General features: G+C 52.7%; 1 protein-coding gene across 1 annotated transcript in view; it reads right to left on the minus strand.

The window, feature by feature from the left end:
• The window catches only part of WSCD2 (WSC domain containing 2), a 113401-nt gene that overhangs the window by 21660 nt on the left and 74185 nt on the right, over window positions 1–17556 (minus strand). Inside the window, exons 5-6 of the mRNA XM_004690968.2 lie at window positions 6652–6773; window positions 3674–3848 (exon numbers count right to left, since the gene is read on the minus strand). Coding sequence (XP_004691025.1) covers window positions 3674–3848; window positions 6652–6773 — 297 coding nt within the window. The remainder of the gene's footprint in view (window positions 1–3673; window positions 3849–6651; window positions 6774–17556) is intronic.

Here is a 17556-nt window from a genome sequence, read left to right on the forward strand (position 1 = left end):
TGGATGGATGGATGGATGGATGGATGGGTGGGTGGATGGATGGGTGGGGGGGTGGATGGGTGGGTGGGTAGGTGGGTATGTGGCTGGGTAGGTGACAGATAAGTAGGTGGGTGGATAGGTGGGTAAAGGATGGATGGAATCAGTGAGTAAATAATCAATATCTACTTGATAAAGCATTTATAAGAATCAAACGAAATCAGGTATGTGAGATGTGAATACACTACCGTGCTCAAAGAGGTAGCTATTACTGTTTCTCTAGCCCTCACCTTCCTCATCTGTGAAATGGACTGGGGCAGCTGAGCTCCATTCTGATACTCTTGATTCTCTGGCTTCCCAGAGGCATCGGCGTACCACCGCCAACAGAGCTGATGGAAAGTTTATATCTCAGCCTCTCCCACTACACCCCTCCTGGAGGCCAGAAGGCACAGAGGTGACGTAAGGGGAGCCCCTGAGCAGGTGGCTCTGGTGGGAAAGGAAGAGGGGGAATCCCAGACCTTCAGCGCCAGCCCTGCTTCCTCACTTAGGGCTGAGGACCTCACTCCTTATTCACCACAGGGACAGCAGGTCAACCTCTCTCTCCCCACTGGGCTCCCCTGCCCCTTGAGCTCACAAGATGGCTCTGCACCCCACTCTCTCCTCCTCCCCCATCCTCCCTTCTAGGCCCTGCCCTCTCTCTCCTTCCCAAGTGCCTTGCTTCATTGGTCCCCCTGTATCTTCTCTTGTCTTCTCTCTGGCTTGGTTCCATTAGTATCCAATAGCTGGATATTTAAATATTTAATGATCAAATAGCTCCATCATCAAAAAAAAAACAAAAAAAACAGAAAACAAAAACACTCCCCTCCGGCAACCCCTCCCCTCACCCCACTTGGCTGGTTTGGGCAGAGAGCCCACAAACCAACACGCCCCTTCCTCCTCCCCCTCCTTGCCACCCAATGTCCGCCACTGGGCTCTGCCCTGGTCCCGGCACAAACCCAGCTTTTGCCGACCTCAGCGGAGTGGGACCCCACTCGCTTCAGTCAGCTCAGCCCCCGTGACTGTGCAGCAGCATCTGCTCCCACCACACTCTGCCCCTGTGGGTCCCTCACAAGCCCACCTGTTCCTGTTCTACATTCGCTGCCATTATTGACCGCTGACCCTGAGCTCCGGTGATTTCTCACAGCAGCCTGGCGAAGGGAATGGTTGAAGCCCAAAATTAAAATTCCAGTTCTGCCACCACTTGCCAGGTGACCTAGGGAAAGGGATATATCTGCACCTCAGTCTCCTCACCTGTAAAGTGGGGCTACTGACACCTGGAGGGTCAGGTGAGAGAACACGCGGAGTGAGCAGGGCTCACTCTCTGTGGCCACCACCACCGGGAGCGCGTTGCCTTCTCTCCTGCCGAGAGAACCAACGAGCCTTCCTGCAGTTGTTTGTTCAGAAGCAGCAGACTTGGGGGGAAAAGTGGTTTTGCCTTTGCAAAACCAAGTAGGGGTGTGGGTGCTTTTCATGGGAACGCATTGCAAAGAGAAGGAGGGTAGCTGCAGAATGTTCTGGAGGGTGCTTATTTTCAGCTCTTGATCAGGGTGTAGATTCTCCTGCTGCCTTTGAACAGAAATCTTAAAACTGGTGCATTTTGCTCGACGCCATGTTACTTCAAAACATCAGAGGCAAATATTGAATTACAATTAATGATACACAGACTGAAGTGTAATAACATTTGCAACTTTCTTGGAAATGCATCAAATATAAGCAGGATTGAGGGAGGGATGGCGACATGGAGAGGTTCCTGATAAAGTAAATATATAAATGTTAACAAATGTCAGACCTACGAGATGAGTCTATGGGTGTTCACTACGTAATTCTTTCCATTTTTTCTGGAGCGCTCTCTTTTTTTTCTCACAATAAAATGTTGGGAGGAAGAAAGTGTCTGGCCTCTCAATCTGTTTTCCTCTGAAAATAGAATTCCCCATTCAAATATTGCCTGGGAGGCTCAGACCAACTCTGAGGGAAAGTCTGATGTTTTCAGCATTAAAAAAGAAGCAAGTTTATTTGGTTCTGAAGCTCCGTAAATCAAAGCAGACGCCCGAGGCATCTGTGTTATATATTGCTTTGGAATCACACAGACCGGGTTTCCATCCAGACCAAGGCTGTGACAGCCTCATCGTGTGACGCTGAATCAGCCCCTTCATCTCTCTGTGCCTCGCCTGTAAAATGGGGCTAATAAAACTTACAGGATCAAATGGCTAATGCATGTAAGGTATTTGTGGTGTATTTTGAGAAGCTGTGGCTAAGACTGCAGTTTCTAGGTCCAGGTTGCCAGGGTGTGAAGTCCCAGCGAGCCACACAGTCTCTGTGCCACGGTGCCAGCACTGTGAAATGGTACAAAAACAGCCCTACGTCACTGGGTTGTTGTGACGATTACATGAACTAATATTGCAGATTTAAGCACACAGTAGGTTTTCAAAAATTGGTTAGATCCTGGCAGGCATGGCAGGGTTCAGGGTTCAGCACATAGTAGGTGCTTAATAAACGGCCGTCATAGTGGACCGGGCTCTTGGCAATCCAAGGAACTGCCCGGCTCTCAACTCCCACCAGCCCCAGTGTGTAGGGATTGCTAGTGTGACATGGAAAAATTGAAGAGCAGGGACGGCCTCGGGGCAGGGCACAGGGACCCAGCAAACTCATCAATTAGGGGCTCTTTATCTGCTATTGAAAAGGCTCCAACGTCTGTTCTGTCCACATCAAAGCCCGTCAAGGTCATGGGATAATTAATCTGTGCATGACTTTCCCCCCCAGGCTGGGGCAACACAGTTCTGCACAGACTAACCAACACTTCCTGAAAACTAACAAACGCTCACCTCACAGTGTAAATAACGCCAAGAGCTGAAGCTGCTACACACAGCCTTGCTCGCCTGGTCTTGAGCTCAGTTGAGCTCAAAGCTCAACTGCCCAGCTGGCCACCACCAGCGCCCCCATCAGGCCAAACTATGGTGGGGCAGCCACGTTTACACTTTTGTGCAAATCAGAAGAAAAAGACCCTCCCCTTCCTCTGGGCAGGTCTCTGGCATCCAGAAGGCAGTGTGGGCTGATTTTCAGGCCCCAATTTTCCTGTAGGCTGGGCACCATAGGGACCCAACCCTGAGTTGGGCACAAGGAAAATACTCCAGAAATCCTAAGTACTATCACTGCTACCTCCACCATCAGCGTCATCACCACCTAGTAACCAGAACTAACACTCTCTCTACCACCATCATCATAGTCTAGGGACCCCAAGAGGTGGAAGGGGAGATAAAAACCAAGTGTGGGTTCCACAAGTCAAGGAAGAAGGCTAGCAGTGAAGATGGAGATGAGAAAGAAGAGAATGTACAGATAAGTGTAGAGTTCTCAAACTGGACAGGCGCCCGGAGGCCAGCCATCTATGACGCCATTTTACAGCTGGAGAAACCGAGGCCCAGAAAGAGAAGTGACTTGCCCAGGGCTATGAGGAGGGTCTGTACTGGAGACCTAGGTCTCCCCCTCCCAGCTTGGACGTCTCCCCACATGATCTCACTGCCACCACAGGGCTCCTCAGTATGAGGGATTGAGGGGAGGGTCTCCAGAAGCCTCACCCCAAGCTACCTGGGACGGATGTGGGTACCTCAGGAAGGGAGGTCCGCGGGGAGTGGCTGCGGAAGTCTGGTGGGGCCGGGCTTACCTTGGACCTGTGTCTGGTACACAATGAAGTAGCTGGGGGTCCCGCAGCTCTCAAACTCCTCCGCACTGCACTTCTGGGCACAAAGCTGCTCATCCTCCCTTTCATGGAGGGGGAAGCGCGTGGTGGGGAACCCACAGTGGCAGGCGGTGCCCGCAAGGGCTGCCAGCGGGTACTCCTGAGGACGGCACACCAGGGGGAGAGGGAGAGAGGGGTTAACCCCTGGACGGGCCAGACTCCCGATGTGAGCCAGACGCCTCCCAGCAGCCCCCCACAACTGAGGCCGCCCCTACATCCCACCTGTGTACCTTCACCCCAGCTTCAGTGAGGAAGAGTTGGCACACACACAGCAGATCGCTGATGTCTGTCCGTGTGCAACCACCCATGGTCCCAGGAGTCCTGGACGCCCCCAGCTTCTTTTCCACCTTCCTCGACGAGCTTTAAGTCAACCCACTTCTTGAAACTTAGACTCCCAAGACACCTTCGATTCACACCCCCAAGTAATCCTGGAGGAAAGTAGCCCCTCCGCCCATTTTCACACTATACGCAAAGAGTCTAGGACAGACAGACAGCGTGGCTCAGGTCTAGCCAGGCGCTGACCCAGCCAGGATCCTGAGCCCGGCGGCTCTCTCCTCCCTGCAAAAGGGGCATCGCGGAGGGCAGAGAGGTGGTGAGAGACACTTGGGCACTGAGGCCAAGCTTTCTTGCTGAGGACTTGAAAGAAGACTGAACAAGAAATGCCTTTCCCAGGAACTGTTTCCAAAGGCAAGCACCCCGCCCCCCGACAGTAACTCAAAGCCCAGGCTTTGGGAAAAGCTGCCTGAATCCATTCTTTTAAGCCAGAAAGGATATTAACACCTAAGAGCAGGCACAGCCTTTTTTGGGAGAGCTGCTCTAATTGCTTTATTTGTTCTATCTAACAGCTAAGTGGGAGCAGGAAGGCCCTGAGCTTTGAAGGGCAACAGGCTGCCTTTGTTCAATTTGCTTCGGCTCGGGACTCACAGCCCCGATTCTCCCCAGTAGCTGGTCCGGAAATAATCTGGTAGCAAAACAAGGTCCCTGGATCTGGGGAGCTTTGCCACAATAGATTTTATTTCTTTCTAACAGATGCTAAGTCTGAACGGTAGCATCTAGCTGAAGAGGAGGGGGGGGAGAGGAAGGGGCAGGTATGGGGTGCATGACGCGGCCACTTCTAAGGGCGACACATATCTGAAGACACCCTGAGGCTCACAGGCTCCACCACGTGCTACAAGCAGCTCTGTACCCCTCCCCCCCCATCCCCTCAGTTTTTCTCCTTTGGACCCAAGCAGATCAGAGAAAACTGTAAGGCAGCGTTTACAGAGGGACTTTCTGTCGCCCACCCCACAGCTGTGATTCCATCCACCCTGTGTACAACTGGGGCGGTTACCGATGAGCCCCGTGAGCTCACGGCCTCATGAGTTTGCCCCCCCCTCAGCTGATCTGAAGGTCCCTCCAGGGCCCTCAGGGACAGAGGACTGTCCACCCTCAGGGAAGGCTACCCTGGGGGTGTGGATTCTCCTCCAAGAGCAAGAGCTGGACCAAGTGCTGGTCAAACCTCCTGTAGTCTCATGCACATCACCTCCGACCTTCCAGGATGCCTCTCGGACTCGGTCCCCCCGCTGCCCTTGACCGACTCTCGGAGCCTGTCCGCAGGCCTGGGGACAGCTCCGGAATTAAGATGGCAGGTTTGGAGTTAGTCCCCAGGGTCAGCCCCAGTGCGGCCACTGGCTTGTGCTGTGGGCTTGGGCAAGTGACTTCACCTGGCTGAGACTCAATTTTGTCATCTGTAAAGTGGGGATGAAAATTCCCAGCTCCTAGTCTTGGGGGACCCCTGGCCTGGAAGGCAGCAGGGAGGAGGGAAAGCCAGCAGACAGCAGGTGCTTCATGATAGGGGAGCCTCGAGGCGAGTGGCAGGGTGACTCAGCACATGGGGGTGCACTCAGGAGTTGGGGTGCTCTCTGAACACCCAGGAGCCCAGGAGAGGCCTCCAGCAATGCCAGTGTCCTCGAGAGCGCACACATCATCTTGCTGACTTTGCCTCCTCAGCACTGCACTCTGCTGGGACCTGGCACAAACCAGGCTCTTGTTAAATATTCCCGAGTGAGGCCCTCCCCGGTGCTACGAGGGGCTGAGCTGCAGCAAAGTGAAGCTGTCCGCAGCCACTGCAGCACGGGTTCAACCCCCGGCCAGAGAGCTGACCCCATGGCGCAGGCCTCTCCGTGCCCCATGCTCCCCTCAGCAGTGCGTTTCGGTCGATCCAGCTGTTCTGCTCCCCACTCTCTGGCGAGTCCTCGCAGCCCCGCATCTCTCTGGCCTGCACCCCAGCTCTTGTGTGCACCAATAAATACATCTTAAATATCTGTATATTTCCCAATGGAGGAGTGGGATGGGCAGCCACTTCCTGTGGCAGCCGAGGGGTGACTCTCCCCTGGACCCTGACCTGTGCGAAGGAGGCAACTCCTCATTCCTTGCTGACTTCCAAGGCTGTGCCTGGACCTGTCGCTCAGGAAGGGGGGCACGAAGTGTTTGAGGCACAGCCCCAAGTTTTGAGGAGCTCACCACTCAACTAGGGAAGGAGAACATCGGATCTGAGACTGACACCCAGGTCATTCGGTCCAACCGCTGCCCAGAGCCCCACGTTCTGGACACCACTCGGGGCTGGCTTCTCCCTGACAGCGATGGGGAGCTACTCTGTTACAAGGTGGCGCTGTCCTTGCCTGGCGATCTGCTGCCCGTGTTTTGAGGCCCCACTCAAGTGTCACCCTCATCCCTGAAGGTTCCGTCCTCAGAGACAGTGACACGGACCCCACGTAACTCCGGCCACATGAAACAGTCACATCGCACATCACAGGAACAACCTCTCTCCTCCAGGTGACCCCTGGCTTCTTCCCCCATGAGCCCCGCTCCTCCAGCTTTTCCTCACGGCCCCTGCAGAGCCTCCAGGCAGCCCCTGGGCTCACCTTCTCCGTGCAGAGATCCACGCACTTGTCCACAGACATGTTGGGCATGGCGACTGTCACCGGCAGGGCCAGGGAGAGGTTTTCGGGCCGGCGGAAGCAGCCTCGGAAGACTGCGCTGCCATCTGAGGGTGGGAGGCAAAGGCAGTGGTCAGACTGGGTGGGGGAGGGGGTGGAGGGTAACTGGGGGGTGGGGAGTGTGGGGAGGGGAGTATAGGCTCCGTCAGAGGGTGCGCTCACTCGTAAAGCTGAAGCCCAGAGACAGCCCGTCTTGCCCAGGCTCACGGTGTAAGCCAGGGTGGAGGCAAATGCAGCAGATGATTCAGAGAATCCTCTTTCCACCCCGCATCTTTGTCAACCATCCAGGGCACCAAGAGGTTCTTCCTGGGCTGCTTACGCCCTTGCTTCCTCATTCTCAATAGCGGCAACTACTCTTTCAGGGCTCCGTCGTGGAGTTCAACTTCATGCTCTCATCAGGGAGAGCTGGGCGTCGGGGCTGGAGTGGGTTAAAGGGCCCAGAGCTGCCCCTTCCCACAGCACCAGGGTGTGCCCCTCGCTCCCATCATCTTGGGCCTCAGAGGCAAACCCTGGACCCCATGGCAATTCTGAAGACCCAACTTTAGAAAAACCCTGCGACACCCTATAAAATGTTCTCAAAACAAGACCCTCTTGCTTAGCAGATAAGATAGCAAAGCCATCTGCATAGATTGCACTCTGAAACTGCAAAAGCTGCTGCCTGTGGGTGAAGCCAGTCTTTTCACCAGCCTCCTCCCTGCGACAACTAGCAGCCATGTACAGAGGGCTGGCCCAGGGGTGCCCAGCCTGGGGCCCAGCCTGGTCTACAAAGTGCATCTTCAGAAAGAAAGCGCTCAAACCCCAGCCTCGCCTTCCTCGGCATGTAGATATAAAGGCAACGCTCCTCGCCAAGCATAGTTGCCATTTTAAAGCCAGTCACTCACTGTTCCTACCTATATAAACTAAATTCACACTGGAGTTTGTTGAAACAGCCCTCACAGAGTAGAGCCTGTATGCTGCTTCCCAGTTTCAAATGCTCTTTGATGGTCTATCTAACAAACCTTTTGTCTAATTATCACTGAGACTTTCCAGTTAAGTGAGAATTATTTTGGGGACAAAACAGTAACCCTTGGGAAAAGGCAAAGTTGCAAACACCGCATATCTTCACTGTCTCTACACTGGGTTCATCTCTAATGTAAAGCTGGTTTTGAAAGCATACACACAGAGATGTGTACTGACGTGCAGGAGCGAGATATGGAATTACTCCCTGGGGTGACTCATGGCATAGGACAGGGAGGAAGCTCATGAACGATCATTTTACATTTTAGCTGCCAAAGGCACCCTAGTGATGATTTCTACCACCTGGCACCCAGAACCCTGAAGGTGTTTATTGTGCAGGAAAATCTAGCAAGCTCAGAAGACATCTGGAATTTGGTTAAGTGGCTCATTTCCAGAGCAGGCCACAGGCTCACACACATCCAGGGCTCTGTCCCCCACTTTCCCATCTCTGGCTCCAGGCTGGGGAGACAGATGGCAGCAGCAGCAGTGGGTGGGGCGTGATGCAGAGGCTGAGGTTCAAGTAGGCTGTCTACTTCCAGGGTCACAGGATCGTTAAAGAACAGAGCGGTGGGCCTCCGTGGCAGCCTAGGGGTTAAGTCTCAGCGCGATCATCTTCATAGCCTGAGTTCAGTCTGGCCCAGGAGCTGACCATGGCACAGCAGATCTCTCTTGCCCTGCCCGCTGCTCCCCTCAGCAGTGTATCTCAGCACATCTGCCTGGTCTGCTCCCCGCTCTGTCTCTGGTGAATCCTCTCACCACCACCACCACCCTCCGCACTCCTGGCCTTTACCCCAATTCTTCTACACAGAAATAAAAAAACAAAATAAATAAAACCACAGGTTTTTCTTTAAGAAACATATAAATAAACAAGCAAATGACAGAGTCAGATGAATGCCAGTTTCCTGTCTCCCACCTATGCTTCTTCTGATAATAATTATAATTAAAGTAACGATGATGACAATGATAATAAATAATGCTGTTAGGATGAGATGTTGATGGTAATATCATATCACGTCACATGTTGATGACATTATCATATTATCACTATTCTATGGAGAACAAGGCTGAGCTGCTCACACGTGCCATCTCATTGAACGCTCACATCACCCCAATGGCACAAGAATCCCCATTTTTGCAGATGAGGAAACTCAAGGTTCAAGGTCAAACCACTTGATACAAGTCACTCTCCGCTAAGGGCAAGAGCTGATGCCCTTCTGCCCTTGATAACATCATCAAACGTTCCCTGTGGGCCAGGTACTAGGTACATGCTTGATATAATACGCCCAATTCCTATGAGGAAGGCCTCATTCTCCCCATGTAGAGAAGGGATGGCAGAGGCCAGAGGGGGCAGTGATGTGCCCCAGGCCACACAGGGCCTGAGTGGCCACCTCTGGACCCTGGCCAGGGACTGGAAGCCCAGTCTCCTGCTCTCAGGGACATTACTCTGCGGGGAACCACGCCCCTTGGTTCCAGCATTTTCACAACACTGTCACATGTGCCTGCTCCCTCCTGCCCCTCCCCTCACTCCGCTTTCTACCACTTATCATCCGTCAGGTCTGTCACTCGGTCTCTCCACACGGGAGTCTGATTCTCCTAAAGCATCTGAAAATGTCCAGATTTGGACTCCAAGTCTCCAGACCATGTCCTATTTGAGGGCCCACTCTCTAGGCCCCCTATATCAGAGCTAGGGCTGGGAGGATGGCTACAGGTAGAGGCTTTGAGATTGAGGTCAAGGGGGGCCTCTTTGGGGTTGGGACCATCCTGGGCAGACTGCGGGTCCGAAGCCCACTGCATAGGTCAGGTCCTTCTGAAGCCCCCTCCCACCATGCTGGTGGGAGCTGAGGTCCCCAACAGAAGACAGAGCTCTATCAGAAGGGGCGGGGGTAGGTGGCCCTGTGTGTGCACTTAGTAGGGGCTGGCCTCGGGGGTAGCAGGGCTTTGGTGGGGGGGTGTCAGGGGATAGGACATATGTGCACAGTGTGTCACAGGGAGGCAGCATGTGACGCTCATGTGTGTGTCTGAGGCATGTGGTCCAGATCTACCTGTGTGTGCATGTGAGTGTGTACTCTGAGGCTAAACATGCCCGTAGTTTACCAAGCAGCTGTGGGCCTGTCTGAGCGATCACAGGCCTGGGTGTGGGCAGGTGTGGGTGCACCTGCTGGCAGGTCTGCGTACGGGACCTCCCCCGGGGAATGCACCAGGCTTGGAGACCCCGCTCCCAAGGCTCTCTCTGGGTTGCCTGGCAACCACGTAGCTGTGGGAGGGCTCCCCTCCTCTCCTAGCAGAGGGCCAGGATGAGCCTCCGTCATTTCTCAACCACCCCTGAACAGCCAGTGCTGGGGTTGGAACAGAAACATTCACGTCCCCGTTCAAGGCTCTTTCAGGCTTGCCTCATCCCAGGAGAGTGACGGAGGGGCAGGTCTCTCTGCTGGAGTCCAGCCCAGATGAGTCTCGCCCCAGCACACTGAGCCCGGGACCTTCACGCCCGGCGCTGGCAGCGAGGGTGCAGCTGCTGCTGCTGTCCAAGTCCTTCCTAGCACAACACAGAGGAGTGGCATGGAACATGTGTGGCTACATGTGATGCCTGGGGGTACTGCAGGGGTCTCCGGGGTCGCCTGTCAGGGCCCCCCCTTGCGTCCTCTTGCAGACATGACTTGAGCACCTGCAGGCACTGGGCCTCCTGCAACTCCTCCGTCTTCATCTGGGCTCCTTGGCCAGTGCTGCTTCCCCCCGCCCCCACCTGAGTGCCGTCGCTCATCCTTCTGCTCATAGGCCGCGTCAGTCTGGGTCTGCAGAGGGCCCAGAGGGGACCGCCCTGACTCGGGGCTCCAGAGAGGCCTGGCATTTGAGGCCTCGGGACTCTCGATGTAACAAGATCATAGTATCTTGTCTGTCTCATTGACTGTTGTGAAGGTTCCTTGAGCCACCATATGTGAAATGCACTTAGCACAGATGACACGCAGTATAGAGCAGTTGTTCGACCATTGCTGTTTCTCTCTACCTGGGTTGGCGATGGGAAGACACACTCAGGGTTACACACCTCCAGCCCAGCAGCACCTCAGGAGGCCTGGCATTTCCCTGCACACACAGGGTCAAGGCGCCAGCCAATGCTGCTTCTCCCCCAAAGGCAGTGTTTATCCCACCCGCAGCTCCTCCTTCCCGGCTATCTGACCTTGGACAAGTTTCCTCTCCTTTGGGGCTGTGTTATTATCTCCAAAATGGAGGCATGAATATTGGATGAGTCATTCAGAGATGGCCAGGAGTGAGCCTTGTGAGCTGTGAGGACGATGGCAGGGGCGGGTCTGTAGAGTGATCTGTTTCCTCACCAGCTGCCCTAAGGCTTAATTGGAAAAGAAGGGACGGGGAGGACCTGAGCCCCCGCCCTGGCATCTCTCCATGAGGTTTTCTCCTGCCTGCCTGGACCTCAGGGGGCCAGACAGCAAGGAGGGCAGAGGGGGCAAGCTAGTGAGGCCAGCTCTGCTGAATGGGCCCCCTGACATTTAAGCATCTGCTAATGAGTCCCCGACCCTCCCAGCTTAGAGAAGGCTCAGCGAACTGCCCTGAATACTCAAGTAGGCAAGGATTTCAGGGCCCTGTGGGGCCAGAGAGGCATTGTGAGATGCTGTCAGGAGACTCTTTGGTCAAGGTGTGTGTTAGGGTTGGGGTGCGAGGGGAACAGTTTGGGGACTCAGTTCCAGCAGAGAACAGAGAGCCTGCCAGATGACGTGCCTCCCAGAAGTCCTGCCCTGCCTGCTTTCGGAGGACAACCTGTGGAGTCACAGAGGGTGTCAGGAAGGCGATGGAGAGGCTGGGCCCCGGGGCCTGGGAGGAGCCCTGGGGGCACTTCTATAGGTTGCTGTGAGTGTCGGCTTGGGAATCAGAGAGCTGGGAACTTGTACAGCAGCCGAGACTTCCAATCCTCCAGCTTCCCTCATTGCCTCTATCTGCAAAATGGGCCACCTGCTTCTCCCATCGCTGCTGAGAGGCTCTCTCACCTTTTAAGTGTAAAGATGAAAGAGGAGCTTCCAGATTGGCTCCCTCAACCTTCTGGCACGCTCCTGTAATATAAAGACCTGTGGACATCCACAGCAGGAGGAAGCCGCCTTCCTGTCAGCAAAAAGTTCTGGGGCCCAGAAGAGAGGTCACCATCTTGGTTTTAAGCTCAGACAGACCTGGGTGAGGACTGGCTTAGCTCTCTGGTTGGGCAGGTGTTTGCTTTCTGAGCATCGTTTCCTCAGCTGTAAATGGAATCATCACATCTGCAGTCAGGTGCAAGTCCCTGGGATGACATTCACGGCGCCTGACCCAGCCAGGACCCAGCCTGCTCCATTCTCCACTGTCCACCGTGACGTGGGTGGGTTAGTGCTGCACTGTCCGACCATCCCAGTCTGGCTGACAGTGACCTACTGCAAACATGAGGACTTTCTGCTTTAGGGCCCTGGAGGGACAGGCTGGACCTGCCAGGGCGTCACTCTCCCCAAGAGCTATCTTCAGCCAAGGATGGGAGAGGGCTGGAGTGGCACCCTGCTCCTCCAGGAGACACCGCTGATGCGTGCTCCCCACCACCTCTCAGAGCTCCTCAGGGGGATTAAGCGCTAGGTGTGCTCAGTAGCGATCTGCTTTGAAAAAGGAGCTTGTATCGTCTCCTCCCCTTTCCTGTCTCACTTCTTCACACTCTGACAGGTGCATCCTGCGTTCACCTCCCCAACAAACCATCCTTGCCTCTGGGGGAACCCAGCTTACAACATCCTGGATCTTTAAGCATTTTAGCCTGCAGAGTTCAGGGCCACTACTCTTAAAGGCCCATAGTTTGTGAAAATGGCGGCCCCTGGAAGTGAGCAACCCTGGGCAGTGTCTTCCCATAACCAACCATATAAAGAGGCACAACAATGGTCTAGCAACTGTTCTATACTGTGTCACCAGCTAAGCGTGTTCCGCATATTGTATCTCAATTAAGCCTCACAACAGCCTATGAGACAGACAATAAGCTACTATGATCTTGTTTTACAGCCAGAGACCTGAGATTTCAAAAAACTGGATGACTTTTCCAGGTCACACAGCTAGTGGGAAGCAGAGTTGGGATCTGACTCTAATCCTACCTGAATCACACTGCAGTTTCCCACCTCTCTGTCATTCTGTACGGGCCTGTCCAATTCTAACATGGTTGGCTGCAGAGACCTCCAAGCCAGGCACATAAATCTCCCAGAAGCCCTCTCAGCTCCCAATATAAGGAGCCAAGGATTACAAAAGCCCACACCTCACATTCTGACAGTGTCAGCTCTTCATTGCCAGGCCAGTTGGGCTGTTGCTTGACCTCAGCAGCTTGGGGTTTTTACTAGCAAGAGGCAAGCCGAGCAACTGTTCATCAACTCTCTTTGCTGGGGGCAGATGAAGAACAGCCCAGACGTCCTATCATCTCTTTGTTCTGGGGCTTCACAAAATGAGGTAAATGTCACCAGACATCAGCTTAAAGGCAGGCGTAGAAGAGTTCTCCTTGGCTTGAAAGAGGCCACCACCCCCTGGGTAATTAGGCCAAGCTTTACTGCATTAAAGATGCTGGTGAGGAGGAAAGGCAGTGAGCTGGGAGCTGTTAACGGCCACCTATAATCAGAAAGAGATTGAATTACACAAAGCACCTAACTGTCCAAGGAGAATTCAAACCAGCTATTTTTAGGCATCACCAAAGGCTCCTGCTGGCTGTTGAAAATTTCAGTAGTTTGCACTGGGTGCTACCCAAAGTGAAATGAAGAGTTATCGCCCTAAGTAAAGATGGGGGAGATGAGCACAGCTATTCCCTAACAGACACTGTGCTGTGGACTTCCTAGATTTTATCTTATTTGATGGTCACAGTGCTTTAAAGTCTGGAATTGTGCCCATTTTACAGATGAGTCAATAAGGCCTGGAGTCAGTAAGTGGCTGGCCAAAGTCAGCACAGCCAGTAAGTGAGAAAGCTGGGATGAGACAAAAAAAGTCTGCTTGGTTTCTACATAGTTCTCGTAGCCTTGGATTTTGCTCAAAAGAGAAAAGCAAAACAATACCCCTTCCCATCTGGATACAAGACAACATTTTTTACCTATCTTCTCCTTGGTCCTCTACAGCAGAATTCTTGAGGGGCCATTTAAACTATAAAGTTCAGAGGTGCCAGGCATATATCAAAGGAAGGGGGTGGCCTCCAGGCACAACAAAAAAGGAGCCACATACGGTGCATCTATCCAATGTACCTTTCCAAGATCACCTGAGGCTCCCCTCAGAGAGAATGGTCAGAATGCAGCATCTGACAGCATAAAGTACAGCCTCGATGAAATTCCCCTTCTAAGTCTGAAAACAAAAATGGCCAGAACTAACAACAGTCCACAAAATTTTCCACGTGAATGACGTCAAAGATCCAGGTACAATGCAAGCTTCCTAACACCTTCACCAAAACAAACAAACAAAACAAAACAAAACAAAAAGCAAAAACAAAAAACAATAGAGGTAAAGTGCCTGGCACTTGGAGAGGTTTGTTGGTCTGCTGTGATGAGGCTTTTAGGCATCCCAAAAGGATGCTCAGTACCATGGACAGCTACCCATGGGCCCTGCATGTACGTGTTCAGTGTATTTCTAATGAACCTTGCAAGGCAAATCTTGCAAGAATCTTCCAGGCAAATGAAAATTTTTGCTGCATCCTATAAAGCCATAATGTTCTCAAATCACCAGCAGGCCTCTGCCCCTGGGAAAAGAGCTACACTTGCCAATGCATTTAGCAAACTGCTGTGAAAAATGTAATCCAACCAAGAAGGAAGTCCATTTCTCGGTTCTTTTGTAACAAGGGCAAAGAGTCCGTGTGCCCAAGAGTCTGTGTCAAGGCAGAATAGCAGGGTGCCTGCAGACATTTGCTCTCCCAACCTTTTAATGCTCTTGCTACTCATCACCTCAGAAACACGAGGGAGGGCGCCCTCTTCAAGGAGGATACCTCATCAGAGTGGTGCTTGGGGAATGATAAACTTCCTTTGAATTTTCACAATCATTATGAGTTCTGTGTTGTTGCTCAGGAAAACATAATTAGGATATGGTGTTAATACCAATGAATGGCTTGGCCACTGTAATTTGGTTCCCACGATACCTTTTTCTTGATATTTTTGCTCATTTCTCTGCTTGTAGAATACATATTAGTGTCACATAAATCAAATGCCAGGAATGGGAAATTGAGGACATCACTGGTCAGAGAAAAGACAACAAGGATTCTGTCTTGCTTAGAGAAACAAGGCAGGAAGAGGAATTAGGGTTTGGGAAGGAAGGGATTAAACTGAATCCAATGAGCTCCCTCCAGGAAAAGAGGAGCTTGGGGCTTTGAAAATAATATAAAATCAAGGTGTCTACTCCACTGCAGAGAGCAAGCACCCAAATTAGAAATCAAGAGATCTAGCTTCCAGCCCATGCCCCATCCCTAAGCGGCTTTGGCTTTGGCAAAACCAAATCTGCCCATCATTTCTTGAAATTACCTCTGGGCTTTTGCACACTCTGTTCCCTTTGTACAGATTTATCTTCTCCCACTCCTGAGGACTTTACTGGAGTCTGGATAACCGTGTACACACTAAGCAAAGTCCTATGCATCTTTCAAGATCTGATCAGACAGATCCTGCTGTGGACCTGCCCCAGGGCTATTCAAGCTAGCTGCTCTCTGGGCTTCGGTTTCTGAAACTGTAAAATGGGGACATAGGCAAAGAAGTTGCTTCCAACAGAGCATCACATGACTTTTGCTGGCCCTGGACTTTTCCTTGAGGCAGAATAGATATCCTTTCATTGGACATCTCTTTGGAATGAAATTCAGTGCAACTGTCACTCCATTCACTCCTGCAATCCTCTGAGTAACACCCACCCATCACCAAGCTGCAGCTAGTCTCACCAATCTTAGGTCTGGCTCAGTGCAGGATGGTGAGTTCCTTGAGGGCAGGGCCTGTGCTTCCCACCCCCATGTCTAGTTCACTTGGGAGCTCATCAAGTCTCCATGCTCCCTCCATGCAAGGTGTTGCCAACTGAGAGCTCACCGGACCACCTGGACCATCTCCTTAGCCATCTCCATTTCACCTCAGCCATTGTAGCTTCAAGGTTAACAAAGCTTAGATTTTCTTCTGCATTCTCCAAAGCTTCAAACTTAGTACAGCGATGATTCAGAATATCTGCAGTGGACCTAGACAGTCCAGGGCTCCACACTCAGTTACCCACCTTCCAACCCCACCCCACCCCCCCCGACACACACCCGCCATGGACATAAATACTAAATTCTTAGATGGAACAGACATCATCCCAGGTAATTTTGCCACTGCAGAGGTGGGGGTGTTTGTGTGTGTTTCAGCTGATTGAAAAATCTTTTGATGGCCCATGAGAGGGTTATTATACCAGGTGATCACAACTGTGTGTGCGTGTGTATGAGAGAGAGAGAGGGAGAGGGTGTCCAGATCACATAAGCTGAGCATAACGTTAACAAGAACTGATCATTCTTGTTATGTAGCTCACCCTCATCCACTAAGACCTTTTAGTGACAGCAGTTTGCCCTTTAAATACCCATGACGTTGAGACCCCTCTTCATAGGGTGACAGTCACCACCAATATAATGTAAATATTGTTTCCAGGGATCAGCAGTGAGGATGATCAATCTACTGCCAAGTTAAAACCTCATTCTGCTAATGGCCAAGCCAGAAACGCTTTGTGCGGACATTCCCCAGATTTCACACACCCACTCTGCCCTGTGCCAGCTCTGCCTTCTGACCATTCATAGAAACCCCTTTGTAAGTTGACAGCACATGCGACCGAAGGTTGGATGGAATTGGAAAACAGAACATCTTACCAAGCAAACCAACAAAGCAAGTTCACAAAGCATGGCACGCAAGTGGAAGAACCTTTCTCTGCACGCGTGATCATGCTTTGCCAAGCCCACCTGCCTGGGGAGCCTTGTCCGCTCCCCTGAGGCTTAAAGTCTTAGGGGCCCAAGTGTGGCCCACAGACCAGGCTCCTGGCAGCACCCCTAGAGGTGCCTTAGAAAGGTGTGGTCTCCCCCTACCCCTTGCCCTGCTGAATCAGAAGCTGCATTCTAACAAGACCTCCAAGGAATTCACTGTCACGGTCACATTTGGCACACACTGGCCAGAGGGCTAGAGTAGCTGTTTCCCGTTGCCTCCACACTGCGTCAGAAGCACAATCAGAAGAACCTCAGCTGCTATCTTCCATGAAGGTCATTAGCTCTTTTCATAGGACTGAAGGTGACCATTACTTAGCCCATGGGACCTTGGGCTTTTTCCTGTGGAACAGGGACACTGAGCACCGGCCACTGCCTGAAAAGCTCGTGGACGCAGCAAGTGAAGCCAGGCCTGCTGGGCTGAGCACAGCCCTGGGCCATAGCAGGTCCTGGTAATGGACATCGCTTGCCACTAAAGGCCAGGGACAGTGTACATGGAGGAGAGGACTGTGGTTCCTCCACCACTGACCAGTGTGGGGTAATTGCTCCATGGTGCCACTGAAGACCTGGGCTCGGGAGTTGGTTTAAATGCACCACTGCTCACGAGCAATGTGACCTGGGCCTCCGTTTCCTCATCTGCGGAGCAGACCAGGCGAGCACAGCGCCTGTTTGAGGATCTCAGGAGGGCGAGGCGGATCCACACACTGAGCAAGGATGGAGTGTGCGTGGGCCTCTTGATGGAGAGCACCCTCCTCAGGGCGTCTCCTCTGATGACTGTCGGGCCTGGCAGGGAGGGGCCAGCTCAGTTCTAGCCAGTCTGGTAAGGAGGCAGCTGGCCCGGGCTGCAGGGGAGAAGGGGGAGGTGCGGGTGAGCCCTGGGAGTAGCTGCGGCTGGCTGG

This window comes from Condylura cristata, unplaced genomic scaffold, assembly GCF_000260355.1.
Source record: "Condylura cristata isolate star-nosed mole 26May11 unplaced genomic scaffold, ConCri1.0 scaffold00029, whole genome shotgun sequence".
Taxonomy (NCBI): domain Eukaryota; kingdom Metazoa; phylum Chordata; class Mammalia; order Eulipotyphla; family Talpidae; genus Condylura; species Condylura cristata.